The sequence below is a fragment of the Bos indicus genome, chromosome 17 (genome assembly GCF_029378745.1).
Source record: "Bos indicus isolate NIAB-ARS_2022 breed Sahiwal x Tharparkar chromosome 17, NIAB-ARS_B.indTharparkar_mat_pri_1.0, whole genome shotgun sequence".
Lineage (NCBI taxonomy): Eukaryota > Metazoa > Chordata > Mammalia > Artiodactyla > Bovidae > Bos > Bos indicus.
In genome coordinates this window covers 39,801,760-39,825,265 of record NC_091776.1, presented here as the reverse complement: position 1 = coordinate 39,825,265, position 23,506 = coordinate 39,801,760, and the positions used below count along the sequence as shown (strand labels likewise).

Here is a 23,506-nt window from a genome sequence, read left to right as displayed (position 1 = left end):
CCTGCCAGTACAAGAGACACAGGAGACATGGGTTCATGGGTTCAGTCCTGGGTCAGGAAGAGCCCCTGGAGAAGGAAATGGCAACCCACTCCAGTATTCTTGCCTGGAAAATTCTATGGACAGAGGAGCTTGGCAGGCTACAGTTCATGGAGTCACAAAGAGTCGAACGTGACTAAGCATGTTTGCACACAGACGTTCTCAACACAGGCAGAAAGTTGTTACCTGGTCTTTTTTCAGTAGCTGAATCTATTGAGTGCTATTTGCTAAACCTTGATGGTTAAGAAATAGGGTAAGTATAAGTAAATTCAGCCTAAGTGTGATTTTTTTCTTATTTGTGTAAAATCTGTAATACTGGGTTCTCTTAAATCTTCATATTTTCTGTTTGGCATATCATAACCTGGTGTAATTAAATTTCTGTGTACAAGGTAGTATGGATAGTAGAATTTCAGTACTGCCATTGTGTGTTTTTTAAAATGTGGAGGTTGTAGGCGTGGAGCCAGCTTGGGAGAGAAATCACAGCAGTCTTAGCACAAAAAAACATCCAGTGCCTGAGGACGTGTGATTCTGACTTCATCTACCAGGGTCCCTGATGAGCTTAGTTTCCTCTTTAAGAGAAGTGACAGGTTTTTCCACCAAGACAAGCAATGTGAAACTTTCTTCCTAAGGTCAGTGGCCACCAGCATGGCGGTCATTTGACTTAATCTTGGAGAGGGGCTTCTGTCCTCTGAACCTGTGGGACATGGGCTAGATGGTGAGCGTCGTGTGACTTGATCATTTAGTTCTTGAGTTGACATTGACTTTCTGTGTGTGTGTGTGTGTAGTAGTAGTAGCGGTGGTGGTGGTTTTAGTAGTAAAATACACATAATGTTTAAATTGATCATTTTAACCATTTTAAGTGTACAGTTCAGTTGCGTTAAGTACATTCACCTTGTTATGCAACCATAATCGTCCATTTCTAGAATGTTTTCCTCTTACCAAACTGAAACTCTGTACCCATTGAACATAACTCCTCATTTCTCCCTTCTCCCAGCCCCTCCCAACAACCATTCTCCTTTCTGTCTATGAAGTTGATTATTCTGGGTGCTTCGTGTAAGTGGAATCATACAGTGTTTGTCTTTATGTGAGTAAATGATTTGCTTAGCGTAGTATCTTCACGGTTTATCCTTGCTGTAGCTTGTGAAGAATCTTGGTCTTTTTAAAACTGAATATCCCATCATATGTATAAATTATACCATGCTTTATATATACATTCATTCATAGGTAGATACTTGGTTTGCTACTAGCTTTTACTTTTTTTCTTTCAAGGTTTTATTTTTTTAGAGCAGTTTTAGGTTTACAGAAAAATTGAGGAAAAGGTACAGAGATTTCACAGATATCTCTTCCTCCATAGATCATAGTCTTACTCACCAAAATGGTACATCCTTTTTTAAAACCAAGGATGAGCCTACCATATTCATGCAAAGTCCTTAGCTTACCTTAGGGTTCAATCCTGATGTTGTGCAGATGGGTTAGGACAAATGTATAGTGAGACATGTGTCCATCATTTTAATATCATACAGAGTATTTTCTCTGTCCTAAAAGTCTCCTCTCTGTCCTAAAAGTCTTCTGTGCACCACCTCTTCATTCTAGCTGCACCCCGTCACTCCCACCTGCAACCCCTGATCTTTTACTGTCTCTGTAGTTTTGCCTTTTCCAGAATGTCATATAGTTGGAATCATACAGTACGTACCCTCTTGAGATTGGCTACTTTCACTTGGTAATATGCACTTAATGTTTCTCTTTGTCATTTCATGGCTTCGTAGCTGGTTGCTTTTTCATGTTGAATGTTATTTCACTACCTTGACATACTACAGTCTATTTATACATTTATCTACTAAAGGACATCTTGGTGTGGCTTCCAAGTTTTGGCACTTAGGAATAAAATAGCTTAAATATCTGTGTGCAGGTTTCCATGTGGACATGGACATATGTCTTCCACTGCTTTGGTGCACATCAAGGAGTGAGTTGCTGGATCGTCAGGTAGAAGCACGTTTAGTTTTGTTAGAAACCACACTGCCTTCCAAAGTGGCGAACCATTTTGCCTTCCTATCTACAGTGATTCAGAGTTGCTGCTGCTCCGTCTCCTCACCAGCGGAGGTGCTGTTATCAGTGCTCTGGATTTTGCCCATCCTAATAGGTGTGTAGCAGTATCTCATGGTTGTTTTGATTTGCATTTCCCTGATGATATGAGATGTGGATCATCTTTTCATGTCCTTATTGCCATGTGTACATCTTCTTGATGAGGTTTCTATTAAGGTCTTTGGCCCATTTTTAAATCAAATTTTATGTTATTGTTGAGTTTTTTTGTCCTTTGCACATTTTGGACAAGTCCTTTATCAGATGTCTTTTGCAAATATTTTTTCCCAGTCTGTGGCTTGTCTTCTAGTTCTCTTAATATTGTCTTTTAAAGAGCCAAAGTTTTTAATTTTACGGAAGTCCAGCTTATTTATTATTTCTTTCATGGATCGTGTCTTTGGTGTTGTGGCTAAAAAGGCAGTAGTGTACTCAGGGTCATTTCTTCCTGTCTTGTAGGAGTTTTATAGTTTTGCATTTTGCATTTAGGTCTGTGTTCCATTTTGAGTTAATTTTTGTAGACAGTGTAAGGCCTGTTTCTAGATTATTATTATTATTTTGCGTGTGGATGTCTATTTGTTCCAGCACCATTTGTTGAAGAGACTATCTTTGGTCTATTGCATTGCCTTTTCTCCTTTGTCAGATATCAGCACTGACTACTTTTAAGTAGTTTATCTGTCTGTTATAGAAAGATATTTGGTATTTTGATAGAGACTGGTTTACAGGATCAAATATGATCTTGTCAGTGTCCATTCCTAGTCACTGAGGATTTCATTCATTAAAAAACCATGTAGCATGCTGAACACTGCAATATCAGGGGCACAGAGGCAAGCATGATGCCAGTCCTCATAGACAAGGGCGTGTAGCAGGGTAAGCACATACTAACTGCTCAAATAATTAAGTGTAAGGTCACAGCATGGCAGAGAAGGGATCCACAATATGGTGGTAAACTTGAGGGCGTTTCACCAGGGTGTTGGGAGGGGTGGAGTAGGAGTCAGTCCGGATAGAGAGGTCAAGGCAGAGGAAATGGGGTGCAAAAAGGTCCTCTTCCTCTTCAAGGAAGCAGTGGGAAGCCATGGGTTTTCTTGATGTGGAAAAGGGGGCTTAGTGGATTCAGGTGAAATGACCAGCTTTTAGTCTTTAAAATATCTCAGATGTCATTTGTTAAACTGGTTGAGTGGATGAAGTTAGAACTGAACCCAGAGAGTTTCCTAAGGAGACTTCTGTGGTTTTCCAGGCAACAAAATCATGACCGTAGTGTGATGATAGTGATGGAGAGGAAAGAAATCTGAGTTTTAGAGAGAACATCATTACTGGGGTATCGTGGTGGATTGGATGTGGAGAGGGTGTTGAGGGTGACTTGCCAATGTCTCAGTTGTGTCTCAGGACCGTGGCGGTCCTCTGTTGAGAGGGCAGTGGGATGACGGATGATGGAACCAAAGCAGGTGATTCCTCAAGAGGTCAGGTTGTGAAGTGGGGAAGCCACCAGACAGTAGTAGCCTGGTAACCTCAGGAGAATGCAGGATCTCAGCAGGATTTCTAGGTTTGGTTTTGCTTTTGAGATGGGAAGGACCTGACTGGTTCAAAAGTCAGTGTGGAGAACCTCTAGTGGTGAGAGAGAGGTTGAGTATATGTGGGAGAGAAGGGGTAATGGATAATATAAGAAGTCTGTGAACAGGGCATGTCTGGGGGAGGGGGATCCAAAATAGAGATGTGGGGGGCCCGGCTGCCTTCACGTGTGAGGGGAGGAAAGAAGATAAGCGCTGTGGGTGTGGCTTAGGTAGGGAGAGAGGGAAACGGGAGTCAGCAGGCGCCAGCAGCTCCAAAGTCTAGATGTTCCGTATTTATTTTCTGTTATGTCCTCCATTTATGGGTAGAGATGACTGTGAGAAATGGACCAGGGCTTCCAGATTAAGATGTCCACTATAATGCTCTCTTTTCACATAACCTACTTACCTGGGTGGAGTTCAGAGTCTGTGGCAGAATAATACAACCTTATTAAATATTAACTTTCTGCCTCTAAGTTTTTTTTTTTTTTTTTTTTTTTTAATCCTGAGCAGGTTTATTTTGGTATTATTTGCAAGGTGCTATGTGTGTGTGTGTGTGTGTGTGTGTGTGTGTGTGTGTGCACGCATATGTATGGGTGTTGGTGAAAAATCACATCTTCTAAATTTGTACAGAGCTTGCATTTTGTGAATTTTTGGTGGTTTCCTATAGCACAGCGATATTTGAGGGTGGGGAAAGTGGTCACATCCATTCTTGTTTCTTCACCTTGGTGAAAAAAATCATATTTTAGTTCAAAGCTGTTCAAGTAAGTCCTTGCTCTGCCTTCCCACCCTGTCTTCAGTGATATTATTTGGAGTCAGCAATCAATGGATTCCACCCCTCTGAGACTTGCTTAACCTACAGCTGCTGATACCACACAGGCAAGAGCACGTTACTTTATCTGAATTGTCCATCGCTACCTTAATGAGTGAAATGGTTAAGGAGAGGAGGGGGCGAGCCTTAAGGAACGTGTGTACCGTTTGAGCTGAATATTTCAGTGTATATAGGGGAGGGAGGGCGAGAGAGAAATCCACTTACATCACTAGAACTGCATTGACTGTGAGCCTTGCAGGTTAAGAGACAGACTCCAGTGTCTTGCTTTCTGCAGGAAGCAGCAATGCCGCCTGTTTCCTAAGAGGAATTTTTTATTTAGAAAAGGAAGCTTTCTCTCTACCCAGGAAATGGCTTTCCTTGTGCGTTGCTATGCCAACTGCCTGCAGCCATGGTCCTCCAAAGTAAGCACAATAATGTAATTATATTGGTGTATTGCATTCAGACTCCTGCTTCTGAGACTGTGTGTGTGTGTGCATGTGCCGTGTTTCTGTTAGTGACTCTTTTGCTGGCAGTCCTGGTTGTGTTGAGTGTGAGGGACAGACATCATTAGATCAAATGTCCATCAGTGTCATGCCGCTCAGATTAATTGTGCAAACTTGGTTAGCGGAGTGGGACAGAGATCACTGGTCACTGCTCCGTCAGCATCACTGGCAGCCAGGGAGGAGGTCCCGATTCACACGCTCTGCCCTGGTTCTTTCTTTCTTCCTCTTTCTTCTTTTTTCCATGGTCGGAGGGGTCCGTACGTGTGATTGCAAATGAGACAAGAGTATTAACAATGCTTGGCTGAATGCTGGAGACTGGTTCCTCCACCACCCTAATATCATTCTGTAGGAAGCCTTTTGGAGGAGAGTCTGTGTGCAGTCAGCCATTTTAGCTTTTTTTTTTTTTTTTCTTTCCTCCTTTTCTTTTGCCTCTTGTTCTTCAGTCTCAGAAATGATCTTGCTCTCGGGGAAGACTGAAAGCTGGATAAGGTTTCCTGGGTCTCGCCATAGCTTGAGATGGTTAGAGTTTCTGTGTTATAAAAATGGAGACCAGCAGGGTCGGGCAGATCCCTTTTCTGGTCCGCAAGTGTGAGGGTTTTCAGCTCACCGGTAGTGAGACTTGAGGCTGCAGCTGACTCTCCTCCTCCTCCTTTTTTTTTTTTTTCTTCTTGCTTTCTGTTTTTTCTTTTAATTCATTGCTGTCAAGGGTGACTTGCCGTCCATGAGAGACTGTTACATGATGTGTAAATTCAGCCCAGCATATGTTTCTTCATTATGAAACCACTAGCAATCCCAGCTAACCATGGAGTTATGGGCCAGCAGGAGAAACATTCAGTAAGTACCTCAAATGCTGCTTGTGCTTCCATCGCACGTCATAGAGAACGGCTTTAAAATGGGGATGATCACTGCTTCTCTTCGAGGGGGGGCAGGGTTTTTAGAGGGTATGACATTCTGCTTGGAGGAGGGAGGGTAAGTTACAGCTGGCTTGTTCTTCCAATTTTATTGTGATTAACAAAATTTTTTTTAAAGCCAAGACCAGTAGTCCACTTAAAGCAAGATCACGAACATTGGTAGATATTGGACGGCTGCTTTTTATAATCAGAAATTAAAGCTTGATAATTCAGCTTTAACTTAATACTTGAATAGTTTCTTAAAAATATTTGCATAGTTGAATTTCATGAGAGATCACTAAAAGGTTATTGGGAACAGGCGTCTGTAGTACGGAATTCACATGTAGGCTTGGGGGAGGGAGGAGAGCTTTGGCTATTGATTTGGTAATAAAATGATCAGTGAGACTCATCTGACTTCTTAATGTGTATTAACAGGTGATGAGAACACAGGGTTCTTTTTAATGCCACGAGTGTTGCTTCTTTATAATTGATCCCATGAGTCAGCCGTGCATTTGTCATGCTGAAATCCCACAGGCAGCTACTGCTGTTTGCGAGAAACACTTTTCTCTGGTTAATCCCAAGTCCCAGCCTCCTGCTCCAGGAATGCAAGTTCTCACTTTGCTGCCTTCGTATCACCATGTTGGAAGTTTGCTGCCATCACAGTGATTCATATGTGTGTAAATATGTATATTTAACTGTCCCGAATGAAAATGCATATATTTAGGCAGCTTATATAGTCATTAGTCTAAATATTTTTAAAACATCTATTCTTATATCCTGGCATCTGGTGAGTATTCTACTAGAGTATAGGAATTATCTTTTATGTATACTAAAATGGTTGAGATGTTAAACTTCAAAAATGGAGATAAATCACTGAGGCTTTAAAAATGTATAGACAGAAGGCCATGAATTAGAATATTTAGATGCCTGGATTTGTTTGTCTAATTTGGTTTTGTTCACCATCATGAACAACATTATTAACTAAATCTGAGAGGCTTTCTGGGATCCTGCGAGTGCAGTCCCAGGGTGGGAGCCACGGATGTTCCTGGGCTGTGGCCGTGTTGGAGGCGTGTTATGATGCAGGGCTCGGAGCCCAGCCCCGTCATAATGAGATCCTTGTGGTACCTCGCTAATTAAATCTCTTCGGATCAGATCCAAAAAAAGACCAGCCTTATACTTAATTTCACTAATAAGAAATGTTGTTATAGAGAAGTTCCACTCTGGTTAGATTTTATTAACAGGGCCTCTGACGTGAAGCTGCTCTGCACTCGGGAGTTTTCCAGGGACCAGTAAGCACGTTCCTTAAACAGCACTTGAGGAACCTTAGAAGCAAAGTTCAAATCACAGGCTCCTTGTTTACCTTTTTCATGGGTCCTTTCTCAGAATGGAGAGACAGGGTTACTGAAACTAATAATAATATAATTATTTTTTATTTTATTTTATTTTGTCTGTGTTGGGTCTTCACTGAGGCGTGTGGTCTTCTGTAGCGGAGGCACTCAGACTCTCTAGTTGGCTTGTGGGCTTAGTTGTTGCACAGCATATGGCATCTTAGTTCCCTGACCAGGGATTGAACCCACCTTCCCTGCAATGGAAAGCAGATTCTTTACCCACTGAACCATCAGGGAAGTCCCAATAATAATATGATTTTAATTAGCAGAGAAAATTGTTAAACTATTTACTGGTGGGGAAGGAAAAAGTTATGACTACATTTGTGAATATGGTATTACCTGTTCAACCACTCAAACAGTGCATAGAGGCCTGTTCCCAAAAGCATATTTATTTCCTAACAAGTACTTTATGTTTTACTAAATTCCAGGGTAATGCTTTGATAAAAGTAGCCCTAGCCATAAGATTTCTGCGAGTCAAGTGCTGTCTAGAAAACATGTCAGGGGTGTCTCCCATGACACTTCTGTGACAGATTGAAGTCCTGGAGTTCTCTGTCCAGAGCAGCCTCTGGGGCGTGGTTGTCAGGGTCTTGCTACCTGGTCCTCGTTGATGAGGCCTTTGGTTATCTAGGCTCTGCTGGTTAATGAGCAGACTTTTAAGATTTGAATGTTTGCAGGAGTTGAAACAGGAGAATCTTTTAAGATTTTAATTTTGTGCAGGAGTTGAACAGGGGAATAACTTTCCGGCTCTCACATAGTAGGTGACTCAGTAATAGTGGTTGAGCAAACGTGAGTGGGACGCCCCCTTTGCCCTGTGAGGTTTTATGAGGTTTCACAAGGATAATGTCAGAGCTAATTTTAAGTGAGTAAAACTTAGTAATGTCAAAAGTAACTTCCATTTTTTGCCTCTTCAAAAAGTTTGTGGCTGTTAAGTGGCTTTGTTTCTTTGACTTAGAAGGGAGTAAGATGCTGAAAGGCAACACCATTACACTGGGGGCTTTTTTGCTGCAGCTGTGGCTGAGCCCAAGGGGTGAACTCAGTTTCTGTACCTTGTAAGAATCTTTAGGATCTTAGGGGCTTTTTATTCTTGCCCCGTCACACTCTGTGTGTCATCTCAGCTGCTGGCACTTAATAGGCGCACATTAAACATTGTCAGATTTCTCATGTGCATGAGTTTGGAACTAAACCCTTTACACTAGTGTATTCATATGTGTTGTCACCTCTTCTCACTGGTCCTCTCCACCTGGCCAGGCGTGAAGACTGAGGTGAACACCTGGGCGTCACCAAGACCTCGCCTACATCTGGGCTCTCTTCTCACCACCTCATGTTCCCTCTCCAGGGGAGCCTTGTGATCTGAGGAATTTTGACAATAAGAGATTATTAGCATTTTAAAATGTGTGATAAAACTGCATTTCCAATAGACTACTATGGGACACTAGGGGTACAGACTGTTAATAGATGTTATATGAGAAAAGCTTCACAGGCTTAGTAAGTTGGGGGGCATGTGAGGGGTTGTTACTATGTTTATGAGCTGTTCTGCCTTCCACCCTCCTTTTCACCCACTTTGGATGAACTAGCGGGAAGAGGGTTCCTTAAGTGTGCTTTTGAAAGTTATGCCCTATAGACTGACTTGGAAACTTTGTACGTTTTTTTAAATGAGTCAGTTAAAATAAGTCAACTTGATACTACTGAACTGATCATCTGTTTTCCAGTTGCACTTCTTAGTAGAATTATTGATATGTGTAGTGCTCTGTTGGAGAAGACGATGGCACCCCACTCTAGTACTCTTGCCTGGAAAATCCCATGGACGGAGGAGCCTGGTGGGCTGCAGTCCATGGGGTCGCAAAGAGTCAGATATGACTTCACTTTCACTTTTCACTTTCCTGCATTGGAGAAGGAAATGGCAACCCACTCCAGTGTTCTTGCCTGGAGAATCCCAGGGACGGGGGAGCCTGGTGGGCTGCCGTCTATGGGGTCACACAGAGTCAGACACGACTGAAGCGACTTAGCAGCAGCAGCAGTGCTCTGTACTTACAGTAAGTGAGACTTCAGTTGTGATTAAATGATACTTTTAAAAAAGTGGCTGATATAAGAAAATGCCTACTTAAATGCAGGGAATAAACAGTGATAGCTATCATTTATTGAGCACTTGTATGACAGGCACAGTACCACATGCCCTGACTTTATTTTTATAACAACCCTCTAAAGAAAGATTTATTATCACCCTTTTAGATATGCTGAAAATGAGCATTAGAAAGATTAAAAAAATACTTTTCCTCAGGACTAGTAAATGGTGGAGCATCATTGGAGCCCTGGTGTGTCTGATTTCATAGCCCTGCTTTACCCACCACTCTGCCTTGCTTCTCTTTCTATGGCCAAGTTTAATCTAAATCAGTTGTGTGGATTGTGTAGTTATCAGAGCTGATGTGAACTATTGGAATACACAACTTTAAAAAAAGGCTTGCTTTACTCCTGCTACTCTTGTTTCTCCTGGTATGTGTGACCAGGGAAAGTTCATATATTATGATCAAAATTATCTTACAGACTTTTAAAAGCATAGTTTTGTAAAACTATTTGATAGATAATAATACTTCTGTCAACCCGTCACAGAAGGACAAACACTCTATGATTCCACTTATAGGAGGTCTCTAGACCAGTCAGATTCATAGAGACAAAAAGCAGAATGGTGATGTTACAGGTTGGAGGAGGGGGAAGTGGAGACTACTTTTTGTGGGTATGGAATTTCACTTTGGGAAAATGAGAGAGTTCTAGAGGTGGATGGTGGTGACAGTTGCCCAGCATTGTGAGTGTACTTAATGCCTCAGAACTGTACACTTACAGGTGGTTAAAATGGTTAATTTTATGCTTTCTATATTTCACCATAATAAAAGAAAATTAAAATGTTAAAAAAAATAGTGCTTTGGTGTCTTTCCATGTTGTCTTGAGGCTGGAGTTGGGATGATCAGAAACAGTTCTCATTTGGCCCGATTCCTTTTCCTCCTGCTCCTCGGTGTTTGGTCCTGTTGGGACCAAACAGTTTTAATTGCTGTTTAACTCTTTCAGCATAAACTTGATGCCTCAACTTCGGCTTCCTTTGTAACTTCTGACGGCCTGCCCCTGGCTACCTGTGCGCCATAGGCAGCTCTGACCAGGCTGTTCCACAGCCCCATTTCTGCTCACGACCATCTCTCTGAAGTCCACACTGGCCATGACTCATCTGTAGCCACAAGTCATCATTTTATGAGCCTAAGTTCCTACTGGTCACCAAGGCCCTCTGTAATCTACTTTCTAACTAAGGAGCACGTTTTTTCCCCCACCTGTGCTTTTTTCATTTAGGACAAGATGCTCTGATTACAGACACTAAGGGCTCATTTTCTTGCTTCTCAGCCTGCAGTGCTGTGTGCTTGACTTTCATTTGCTCCTTGCTTCTATTCATCTCTGCTTCCTCTGAATGATTTAGTGGCACTTAATATGTAATTCTTAATTTTATTAATTTTTGTAATTGGTTTGGTCTTTACAGTTAGATGAGACATTGTATCTCGGAGTGAATTATCCACCTTCCTGGTACCAGGTGTGAAGGATACAGTTGGAATGAAAAACAGTTTATCAGCTGTTGAGAGTACAGAATAGAGAGGCTTTTCTAGGATGGAAGAGTCACAAGTGAGGCTTCCAAGGATATGAGGAATTAGAAGGTTATGAGAAAAACAATGAGATCATCACTGTTGGAATGGATTATGTCAGGGAGAATAGGGCAATACAGGTGGCAGAGGAAGGTGTTAACCTGACAAATGAATGGCCATAATATGCAGGTCCAGCAGAGGAGTTAACCAACCACCTCCTTCCCGACTCCCAACTGTCTGTCTTTAACTAGAAAAGAGCTAAGAAAACTTAATTTTTAAAAAATTGCTTTTATCCTACCATGACAGTCTGACCTTGTCTATAAACACTGGATAGAGTGTCTTTTTAATAATTTTACTGATGCATTTTCCTTAGCAGTGTGGAAGATAGTGCTGAGATTAATCATAGCTGTTAGACTATGCCTCTTTTGGGTTAAGAGTCCACCTCTTCTTTATCTGATCTTCATTTTGTCTATTATGACAGATATATTTCCTGAGATGAAATAAACTTATCTCTTGGGGGAGGTTTTCCACTGTGCTAGCTCACAGAGGCCTGAGAGGAAGCAATATACTATTGTTTTATTCAAGGACAAGGTCATCTTGTCTTGGATTTGGGCCAAGAAAGCCTGGCAACAAATAATAGATCTTTTTACCCTGTTAGAAGTAAAGAAATATATTGTAGGGACTTGCCAGTGCATTGTATACACTGCTTATGTGTGTGAGATTGAAGAAAGCTCTGTCCCATTGTAGGACGTATTAAAGAAAAATGCTTACTTTTGGTCAAAAGAAGAAGCATACTTTCCACCTTTGCTTTTAAATATTGTTTAGTAATGACTCATTTAAATACAGACTACATAAAAATAAAACCAATTAAGATTAGTAGGAAAGAGAATTCTCAGAATGCATATTTTTAGAATATCAATTACTTCTTTAATCATGGTAAAATAAAAACTATAGTTTTAATTTCTCATTTAAAATACCATATTTTATATGTTTGAAATGTTGGTATTTAAGCCAAAGTAAATACTCTGTAAATTTGGTCATATAGATATAACTGGAGAAGGAAATGGCAACCCACTCCAGTATTCTTGGCTACAGAATCCTGTGGACAGAGGAGCCTGGTGGGCTGCTGTCCGTGAGGTCTCACAGAGTCGGGCATGACTGAAGCAACTTAGCATGCATGCATGCATGCATTGGAGAAGGAAATGGCAACCCACTCCAGTGTTCTTGCTGGAGAATCCCAGGGATGGAGGAGCCTGGTGGGCTGCTGTCTGTGGGGTCGCACAGAGTCGGATACGACTGAAGCGACTTAGCAGCAGCAGCAGATATAATTATCCCTGAACTATGACCTGAAATTTCTTCAGTCCTTGATTTTGGGCCTGACCATACTCTTAAATATTTTATTCAGGTAATCTGTTTAAGAATTCTTCTAAGAGTGATGACTCAAGTTTTCTTTTTCCTGTGCTTAATAGTCATTTAAAAATTATTTTTATTTAATTTAAATCCTTGATGAAGTACATTTTAGTGCTTACTTTATGTTGTTGTTTAGTCACTAAGTTGTTTCCGACTCTTTTGTGACCTCACAGACTGTAGCCCACCAGGCTTCTCTGTCCATGGAATTTTCCCTGGCAAGAATGCTGGAGTGGGTTATCATTTCCTTCTCCAGGGGATCTTCCCAACTCAAGGACTGAACCCACGTTCCCTGCAGGTGGGTTCTTTACCTCTGAGCCACCAGGGAAGCCCTTACTTTATGTACCTAGTGAAAAAAGTAACTTGTGTATGTAGCAGTCTTTTCAAAACTTTTCCTACTAAAAGCAAATGACCACTTTATCGTTATCCATGTATTTTATTTGTATTATGATTTAGTTATGAACTTAAAAAAAAAAAGATTTTAAAAACAAAGGAGAATGAGTGCCTGGATGAGAGAAATACCTATGAGAGAAAGTGAGGTGCAAACGTGTGTGTGTGTGTGTGTGTGTGATTTAAATGAAGGTTAGTCAGTGTCCTCCAGGTCTCTGTTAATTTCTTTGTTCTAAGATCTTTACTTCCTATGACCTCCTTATTTTTCTTCACCATTAAGAAATGGTCTTTATTTTTGGAGACCTGACACATGCTTATGATTGTTTCCATGTACAGTATTAAAATGCCAGGACTATTAGTACTACCTTAGGTGTTACACAGAACGAGTTAAATAAAAGTGTCTATTTTGGGGAACATAGATAGGAAGCTTGTTCAGAAACACACGAGACCATAAACACACATTTACACACTAAAGCACGTAGAGAAATGATGTAAGAGAGTTCCCCTCATAAAGTATCCTGTCCTTCTGCAGACCATGGCACACACTGGCCTCTCAGACCCGAGGTCCCTGGCCCTCCCTTTCCTGCTGGTCTGGAAACACCCTGGCCACATAGGATGGGCCAGTTGTCAGCCTCGGCCATTTCTGCTTGTTGACCAAACCTCTGGAATGGGTCTTTTTAAAAAAATCTTTATTTACTTTTGGCTGTATCGGGTTTTCGTTGCTGCGCGCAATCCTCTTTCTAGTTGTGGCATGTGGGAGTCTTAGTTCCCTGACCGGGGATCAAACCCGTGTCCCCTGCATTGGAAGATGGACTCTTTTTTTTTTTTAACTTTTTATTTTGTGTTGGGTTACAACTGATTAACCATGTTGTGGCAATTTGAGGTAAACATTGAGGGGACTCAGCCATATGTATACATGTGTCCGTTCTCTCCCACACTCCCCTCCCATCCAGGCTGCCACATAACATTAAGCAGAGTTCTCTGTGCTCTACAGTAGATCCTTGCTGGTTATCCATTTTAAATATAGCAATGTGTACATGTCCATCCCACACTCCCTAACTATCCCTTCTCCTTATCCTGGAAGGTAGGTTCTTAACCACTGGACCACCAGGGAAGTCCCTGGCATGGATCTTTTATGTTAATTATTCTGTGTTCTCTCTGTCTCATATCTGTATCTATCTATCTATACTATATATAGAGTGTACATGAAATATAAGGATGTGTGTTTGTATATGCTCAGGTACGCAGTTGTGTCTGACTCTGTGTGATCCCATGAACTATAGCCCACCAGTCTCCTCTGTCCATGGCGTTTTTCAGGCAAGAATTCTGGAGTGGGTTACCATTTCCTCCTCTAAGGGATCTTCCCGATCTAGGGATCAAACTAGTGTTTCCTGTGTCTCCTGTATTGCAGGCAGATCCTTAACCATTGAGCCATCGGGGAAGCCATATGTAACAATCAGATCAGATCAGATCAGATCAGTCGCTCAGTCGTGTCCGACTCTTTGCGACCCCATGAATCGCAGCACGCCGGCCTCCCTGTCCATCACCAACTCCTGGAGTTCACTGAGACTCACGTCAATCGAGTCAGTGATGCCATCCAGCCATCTCATCCTCTGTCGTCCCCTTCTCCTCCTGCCCCCAATTGTGATATGTCATATTTGCACAGTTTATCCACCAACCTCCAGTGTTTCTTCTATACTTTAAGTCATTGTGCAAATATCCCCACATGCTACAAATCTCCTCACTTTGTATCAGTATACCATGCCCTCTTTATCACCTATACTACATATTCATTATAAAGGCTGTTCTCAGAGCCATCGTGGGCATAGACTCACTTTACAATATTTGATCAATAAAGTGCCAATCTGAAAAACACTTTTGAACTACTAAGGTACATATTCTTAGTGAACTATAGAGAAGTACATTATTGGTTTATAACATTGACTTGGTTTGATTGTAAAATAAAGCACACCCCCATACGTATACATGTTATTTCATGCATGTGTGTGTGTGTTTTGTGTAAATATGATGGATCCAAAATTTATTTCTAATTTACATATATAGAAAAAACTTAGAATTCTGTAAGTTTATTGGCAGAGGCTAATTTTCAGGGAATGGCAGAGGATGACATGGTTAGATAGCATCACTGACTCAATGGCATGAATTTGAGCAAATTCTAGGAGATAGAAGAGGACAGGGAAGCCTGACATGCTGCAGTCCATGGGGTCTAAAAAGTTGGGCACAACTTAGCAACTGTAACAATAACAGTTTTCAGGGACATCTGAAAATGTGTGTGATCTTCTGTGATAACCATTTTATTTTCTTATAGCTCTATTTTCAAGTGAAGTTTGCTCAGTCATGTCTGACTCTTTGCAATCCCATGGACTTTACAGTCCATGGAATTCTCCAGGCCAGAATACTGGAGTGGGTATCCTTTCCTTTCTCTAGGGGATCCTCCCAACCCAGGGATTCAACCCAGGGATTGAACCCAGGTCTCCCACATTGCAGGGGTTTTCCTCATAGCTCAGTTGGTAAAGAATCTGCCTGCAATGCAGGAGACCCTGGTTCAATTCCTGGGTCGGGAGAAAGGATAGGCTACCCATTCCAGTATTCTTGGGCTTCGCTTGTGGCTCAGCTGGGAAAGCTCTGTTTTAGAGATCTGAAAAATACGGATTAAGATGGGAGCCCCTTATTATGGGTTATCTCCAATAGGTCAACATTTCACTAATTTTAAGTTCCAGTGTACACCATCATGCCTTTGATAATAAGAGACAGTGAAATATGGCTATAGTAAAGGTATATAATTATAATCTTTTGATTGTCTCTCTTCTCTAAGAAAAAAAAAAAGAATGGGTTCAACCTAACAATTTTACTCCTTTAAGTATTTTTAATAAGTGAAGTCACTCTTTTTTCATTTTTCTCAGTAATTAAGAAAACTTTGGAGTTAAATGGGAGTGTTATGCCATGTAGTATTTCTGAGTTTTCTGGAACTGAGATGTTCACAGTACCTTTAATAGTGAAAAAGATTGCATAGGGATGTCAGTAAGAATTCAGAAGGATTCTATAGTTACTGAGCTACAGTGGCTGGGTTAGTACAGCAGGGTGCAAGGTTTGCAGAAGTTGAGGGATGGGTACAATTTATGTCAGGTTTCCAGTAATTGAGAATGTCAGGGATTAAATTAATTTTTTTCTTTATGGCTAATTAGACTTATTTGTTTTCTTTATTTTCTTCATTTTTAAATGGAAATTTAAAAATATGAATTTTTTATAATACCTTCATACTAACATATAAGGCCTCCTATTTCTTATTGAGCACTTCCCTGGTGGCTCAGACGGTAAAGAATCTGCCTGCTCTGTGGAAAACCTGGGTTTGATCCCTGGGTGGGGAACATCCTCTGGAAAAGTGGGTGGCAGTATTCTTTCCTGGAGAATTCCATGGACAGAGGAGCCTGGCGAGCTACCATCCATGGGGTTGCAAAGAGGCAGACACAACTGAGCAACTAACACACACACATACACATGTTTCTTATGGAAAACTTCCATTTGTGGAAATAATCAAATATCAAAATCATACTACTGTATTTATTTTGATCATGCCATGCAGCGTAAGGAATCTTAGGTACCCAGTCAGGGATCAAACCCACTCCTCCTGCCATTGAAGTGCAGGATTGTAATCACTGGATTGCCAGGGAAGTCCCCAGATCATACACCTTTAGGGATAACATTTGTCCAAAAGTGAAAGTCTCTCTGTTGTGTCTGACTCTCTGCAACCCCATGGACTGTAGCCCCCCAGGCTCCTCTGTCCATGGGGATTCTCTAGGTAAGAGTACTGAAGTGGGTTGCCATTCCCTTCTCCAGTGGATCTTCCCAACCCAAGGGTCGAACCCAGGTCTCTCACATTGCAGAGGGATTCTTTACCAGCTGAGCCAATAGAGAAGCAGCATTTACCCAAATATAAAAATAATTTTAAACCATTTTATTTACAAGAGGTACCCTTCGAATAGATACAGTAAATTTTACTGCTTGTTTTGTCTTGTGTTATGGCTGTTTTAGGTGGTAGTTTGGTCTGTGGTTTGTCTGTTATTTTGTTCATCATTTATAATTTAAAAATACATAGCTATACATATGCTTATTAAAGCGAAATAGAAAACAGACAAAGACAGGAAAAGGATCACCGTTTTACTACCCAGATAAAATCATTGGTAACATTTTGATACATATCTTTGTATTGTAGAATTATACCATAGCATAAAATCTGGCAATAATATTTGTTCTATATTTCCCCCCACCCCCCAAATATATGTAGAAGATATGTGTGTGTGTATATATATATATATATATATATATATATATATATATATGGCCAACTTATTTAAGAGACACGTTTTAACTATTATGAAATGTCTGTCATAATCTGCCTTGTCTGTTTTATAATTTTCAAGTTTGCCATGTAATGTATATTAACATGTAACATGGCATGTGTGTTGTAGATAATGTAGCATATGAAATATATAGAAATTAAACATTGAGGGAAATGTTATTTACTTAAGAGCTTCTTTAATTAGTGTTAGAATTCCATTCCAATATGGGAAAAAAAGAATCCAGCCTAATTTTAATAAAGTTTGCTGTAGTCATCCTGTTGTGCTTTTCTTGAAGCTTATGCAAAATTTTAAGATACAAAAGTGTCAAAAGAAAAAGTGAACTTTTAAATAGCTAAAGAAAATATAAACATCTGTGACAATGCTTCTTTCCTCTTCCCATTCCACTGTAGAGCGTGTCTTTTATCACTGAAATTCTGTTTCCTTTTAGTTGGGCATGTTTCTAGACTTCTTCTCCTGTTTTATTTTGCCTCTCTCCTCCCCCCAAAATTAACACCCTGATTTATAACTAAGATTTAAAGAATGTCTTTGATGAACAAGTGTCACAAAGGTTGATGGTAGTGCTATTAAATGAAAAGATTATTCTGCTCTAGAAGAAGAGCTATAGATAAACTACGTGCCTCTCAATTTTTTCTCAGAGCAAGAGAACAGAAGAGGAGAATATAGATTGTAGTTCTCATTTAATAAAAGCATCTTCAGTATTAGTGGAATAAAATGTCAAACTAAATTGAGCACTCATTAAATTACTGGCTGGTAAGAAGTCTATGTTGATACGAAAGTATGTGGATTTAAAGAAATGCATCCTTCTGTAAGAACACCCTTGACTAGTGCAGCAGCATTCTCAAATCATTGTGAAACATGAACTGTAATGGGAATAAAAAATTACAAAAAGTTACTCACATTATTCTTGTGCTTTGTTTATCTAAGTTTAATTGTGTTTGTTTTGAAATTATATGTTCTACTTAATTGTCTTTTGAAGAGAGAAGATTAATAATGAAGCAATGTATTTTGAATGTTTTCTTGTGGGTTTTATCCAGGTTTATATAAAAATAATTTTAAAATATGGTTTGAAAATCATGCATCTGGTTGGAGTAGCATATATTTAAATGCTGGGTGGGTGAGCAGTTGGGACAGAAAATACATAGGAGAGCCCTGGCAGGACTGTCACATGTGATTCAACTAGACAAAGAAGGAAATAAGACTTTGACTGTGCCACAAACAGGGGTAGGAAACAAAATAAAAGGAAACCGGTGGTGGAAGGGGGAGCTTTTTGCAAGACAAACAGAGTAGCTGAAGCACTGAAGTTTAAGTGTTCATATTCAAGCAAGGAAGAGTGAGTGGACTGGCGTGACTGGTGTGGAGGGGCACCTGGGGGATGTGGGTGGATGCAGGAGAGGCCTTTGAATGTCAGTCAGAGAGCTTTGGCTTAATGCTGTCAACTTATGTGATAATTAAAAAGCCATTCACTGTAGAATATAAGGAAATAGAAGTGTGATGCGGGATTCCAGTGTCCGTGATTTTGGTTTCTGAAGTCCGGGCTTTATGTTTAGGTCTTCCTTCAGGGTAGCTGGTAGGCACACTGTCTCTGTGGATCTGCACCTAGCTGACCAATCTTAAGACATTGTGGCTTGGTTCACCTGATTGTCAGTGACCCAGTATTTTCTTCTCAGACTTTTCTGAGGTGAGGTGGATCCCAGTTTCAAAGATGTTAAAATAAGAAAGAAGCTGTGCATCTTATTTATTTATTTATTTATTTTTGGTGTATAGAAACTAATTTTATTTTTTGAAAACATTTGATTGGATGTTAGTTTCTACCATGGGCTTCCCAGGTGGCGCTAGTGGTAAAGAACCCACCTGCCAATGCAGGAGACATAAGAGATACAGGTTTGATCCCTGGGTTGGGAAGATCCCCTGGAGGAGGGTATGGTGACCCAGTCCGGTATTCTTGTCTGGAGAATCCCATGGACAGAGGAGCCTGGCGGGCTATAGTCCCTGAGGTCACAAAGAGTTGGACATGACTGAAGCTCTTAGAAGCAGGAACAGTTTCTGCCAAACAGCAAAGTGAGCCAGCTCTGTGTAGTGTGTATATGTGTGTGTGTGTGTATATTTATATATATAGAGAGAGGAGATTTTATATATATAATCTCTATTTTTTGGATTTCCTCCCCATTCAAGTCACCACAGAGCACTGAGTAGAGTTCCCTGTGCTATACAGTAGGTTGTCACTGGTTGTCTATTTTATACATAGAATCAGTAGTGTATATATGATTGGGATTGATATAAAAGCTATGCATCTTAGAATCTGTGAAATGTACTCTTAGCCCCATTAGTATAACGATGTGCTTAATGTAGCGGTATTTGTGTATTACAGTAATAGTAGTGAGCAGTAAGTTGTGGAGCTAAATGTACAACACTTGTTTTAGGGAAATGTGTCCTGTGTTTGATCCTGGATATTTGTGAGCAGTTCTTAGCCCCTATCTTAGGCTTACTCATAGACGAGTAGCAGGAAGGAGACCTGCTGACACTTACTCTAAGTCTTATGGATGGGAGGCAGGGAATGTGCCAGGCAGCTGGAGCCTGCCAAGTGGGTGAGGGTGGATGTGGGAAATAAGGGTGTTTCAGGCAGACAGATTTCGGAGATTTCAAGTAGTGCATCAGGGTTGTCCTGATAGGAGAGTGAGAAGCCCAAGGTGAAACATGGTTGGAGATGCCTGCTCCCACATTGCTTTCAATACCATACTCTCATCATTTGTAAGATGCTGTTGTTCCTACCTTGGAGGAACTTGAATCCTGAAATACATTGAAATAACTATCCAGGAATCCACTGGAGCTTCCAGAACTTAGCAGGGGATGGGGGAGGGAAATCTCCCAGAGAAAGTGATGGTATTCCTAGTAACCCACTTATAAACATAACCAGTGTAGAAGATGAAAACTGTAGTCTGACCAGTTGTAAACTTTGTAAAGAAAGTTACATGAAGAGAAAGGTTAGTAAAAACTGTAGCCTTGTGCTCAGAGCAAGGCTCCAGAGGCCAGGAACCTGGATCTATTGAGATGGCCAAAAAGTTCGTTCAGTTAGGGGGAATACATTCAATAAAATTCTTGGTGAAAAATGTGTGTGTTTTTTTTTTTTTTTTTTATGTGTTACTTAAAACTGAATGAAATTTTGGCCAACCCAGTATATTCTGGCTTCACTACAAGTTGTATGAACCTGGCTAAGTTCTTTAGCTTTTCTACTACATGAAATCTTCATTTGTAAACTGGAGATAAAGGGTGATGTGAAGATTAGAGGTAAACGCTGTAAAATGTTTAGAGGAAAGCATGGCCCATAAGCACAATTCTTACGTTTTTTTAAAGGTACTGTTTATCCAGGAAGTGGGCTTCCCTGGTGGCTCAGTTGGTCAAGAATCCGCCTGCATTGCAGGAGACCTGGGTTCTATCCCTGGATTGGGAGGATCCCCTGGGAGAAAAAAATGGCAACCCACTCCAGTATTCTTGCCTGGAGAATCCCCATGGACAGAGGAGCCTGGCAGGCTACAGTCCATGGGGGTCACAGAGAGTCACACACGACTGAGCGACTAAGCGTAGTACAGCATCCAGGAAGTAAGGAGAATGGAGTCTGTCGTGCAGGTGAATCAGAGACTGTGTTAGTTTTTCCGTTTGCTTAGATGACCTGTCCGTAAGATGGTTTGCTTTATTTTCGCTACAGTTCCATACTCAGAAAGCTACCTTCTGTTTATCAATTCAATATTAGAGTTTAAAAAAAATAGCAATAATGTCAGTAGCTACAGTTGAAGGCTTCCTATGTTCTTAGGCAATGTTCTAAATACTTTTCATATATTATCATTTAGTCCTCACAACAATGTAATCCTCTTTTTATATGTAAAGAAATGAAGGCATAGAGAGCTAAAGTGACTTTCCCAAAGTCGTGCAGCTGATGCATGGTGGAGCCAGTGGCAGTCTTTTCTTGTATGTGCAGACACACGCGCTCACACATGTGCGCACATGCAGATCTAGTTTTGGAAACTCCGTGAAGTACCTAAATTTGCTCCTGTTATGTTATTGCAAGGTTGGACCAATGCTTTGTTTTCTGTGTGCCCTGCAGATTATAGTCCTCATCAGAAAGTTTGAGATCAGGTTTTTCCTTCCCCTACATTGAGTTGATTTCCTTTAGTGTAAATTTCAAAAGGATTGCATATGCGTGATGTAGTAAGTACCATTCTTACCATAAAATCTAGAGTACTTTGATCTTGAAGGAAATGAATGTATTTTATCCTCCTTCAAGGTTGACTAGAATCACAAGGATACAATTTTGTATTGAAGAAATACTCTAATTCTTTACATGGAAGTTTTCTTAATGCAGCTTTTTACTGGAAGGTTACCATGCTTGTCTGAGATTTCCCATCTGTATGGTTCTCCAGAGGTCTCTTGTATTACTCTGTTTTTAGAGTTGAAAATAGAAAAGAATCTGTTTTTTGACTTACTGTTTGGATGATATGATTGCTCTCTTGTTTCCAGTTAGGTAAGTAATTTATAAGGAGCTCATTTTAGCATATGGCCAGATGAAAGAGTTTTCTTATCCAGACAGATTTAGCAACATTGTCTTAGCCATCTTAAAATACAGATAAGTGAATAATAATTAGGTCCATCTTTATTACAATTTTGACATTCTCTTTAGGCTCCATCACTGTTAACACATACTCTTGGGATCGTGGAATATAATTATAACTTGTAGAAAGCTGTACTTTCAACTGAACATCACAAAGTGATCTAAAATCCAATGATAGTCTTGTGTTAAGAACAGTCTTGTGTGTGTATATATATTTATATTATATATATAAAATATATGTATTTAATTTTACTTATAAGTGGTATCATATGATATTTATCTTTGATTTACTTGTTTAGGACTGACATGTATACAGTGTCTTAAAATGGATGACCAACAAGGACCTACTGTATGGCACAGGGAACAGTGCTCAATATTCTATAATAATCTAAATGGGAAAACAATCTGAAAAAGAATACATATATGTGCATGTATAACTGAGTCACTTTGCTGTACACCTGAGACTAACACAACGTTGTACATCAACCATACTCCAATATAAAATAAAAATTAAAAAAAAAAAAAAAATTCTTGTCTTGGCTCTGCTCCTGGGCCTGGGTTCAGTGTAATCCTCAGTAAAGAGAAGGGTGTGTGCGGCCTCGTCCTTGGCCAGACTACAGAACATCCTTCAAGGCATAGATATGAAGTACTGGTGCAGTTAGCTGTGGGTATATTCATTACTATATATTATTTCTTCTCTCTCCTTTCTTCGCTCCTTCAAGTATTATCCAAAGGTGCTCTGGGAAAAAAGATACTGCCTTTAATTGCTTTATAATAATATTAATGAGTGGCTTTGCAGCATTAGCCTGAGTCACAGCAAAAGGGATGCACAGTGAAGTGTCATGTGCTTCAAAACTCACTTATTACCACTGCTCCAGTGCCTGGCATTGTCAAGCGTGCTGATAAGGGCATTTAGAGCAAAATCGGCTTCATTTCAGCTGTGAGCCTTTCTCCATAGTGGTAGAAAGGAAGGAACTATTCCGGCGAGGGTTTTTGTTTAGTAGAACAATAAAATACATACCGAGAACTTGCTTTGAGCCCTTATTCTGAGGTTGGCTAGCTGTGCAACTATTAGGCAAGTCATGAAATTTCTGTTTTCTCAATTCACAAAAGAGATCATGCTTACAATACCTGGTTTTCCCCCACAACATTATTTGAAGATTATGGATGATTATGGTAATACGTTATTTTACTTCGTGCTTTACATAATAGTATTTTCTTCAGTCATCAAAGTGAGATTAGGGGTGAAGTGAGATTCTCTGAGTCTTACAGGTGATAAACTTGAGGTTTAAATAAGAACAATGTAAAAAGAGTTAATTCTTTCAGAATCTTTTTGCAAACTGTAAAGCCTATGTGAGTGTCAGTTATCAATGTTAGATGATAGCACTCCAGGGTCATTCCTGTGTGGGTTGGAGTCCTGCCTCTTCTTCATGGCTGTGGGGCGTTAAGCAGGTGAATTAAGTGTTCTGAACCATTTTTCCTAGTCTGTAAAGCTGTCTTCGTGGTGCTCACTTCATAGACTGGCACTGGGTTCCATGTCTGGCACAGGGTCTGGCTCATGGTGGCATCCATGAACTGGACTCTCCCTTTTACAGCCAGAAAATTTCCCTTCTTTCGTTTTTAAACAGAATGTTGACAGCGATTCAGACATGTGTTTTCCCTTATCTAATTTTAAGTTCATGGAATACGATTCTCTCTGTTGGACATCACCAGAGCTGTGATGATTTGCTTTCAGGTTCATCATTAACTACTTTTTGCAGATTGGTACTGGTTTTCAAAATAGCTCATAATAGATTTTAGTTGCTAAGAAAAATTCCTATTTCATTTTTCACAAGTACTTTAAAAAATTTCCCCAC

General features: G+C 40.2%; 1 protein-coding gene across 24 annotated transcripts in view; it reads left to right on the top strand.

The window, feature by feature from the left end:
• RAPGEF2 (Rap guanine nucleotide exchange factor 2) overlaps positions 1–23,506 on the top strand; it is a 269,177-nt gene that overhangs the window by 166,951 nt on the left and 78,720 nt on the right. For 2 of the 24 annotated variants that reach the window (XM_070769183.1, XM_070769181.1), the window contains exon 1: positions 4,910–5,807. The exons of 17 other annotated variants lie outside the window; for them this stretch is intronic. In XM_070769183.1, the coding sequence (XP_070625284.1) occupies positions 5,748–5,807 (60 nt within the window). In that variant the 5' untranslated portion in view covers positions 4,910–5,747. 5 more of the 24 variants (XM_070769185.1, XM_070769180.1, XM_070769186.1 and 2 more) reach the window with 4 other exon arrangements.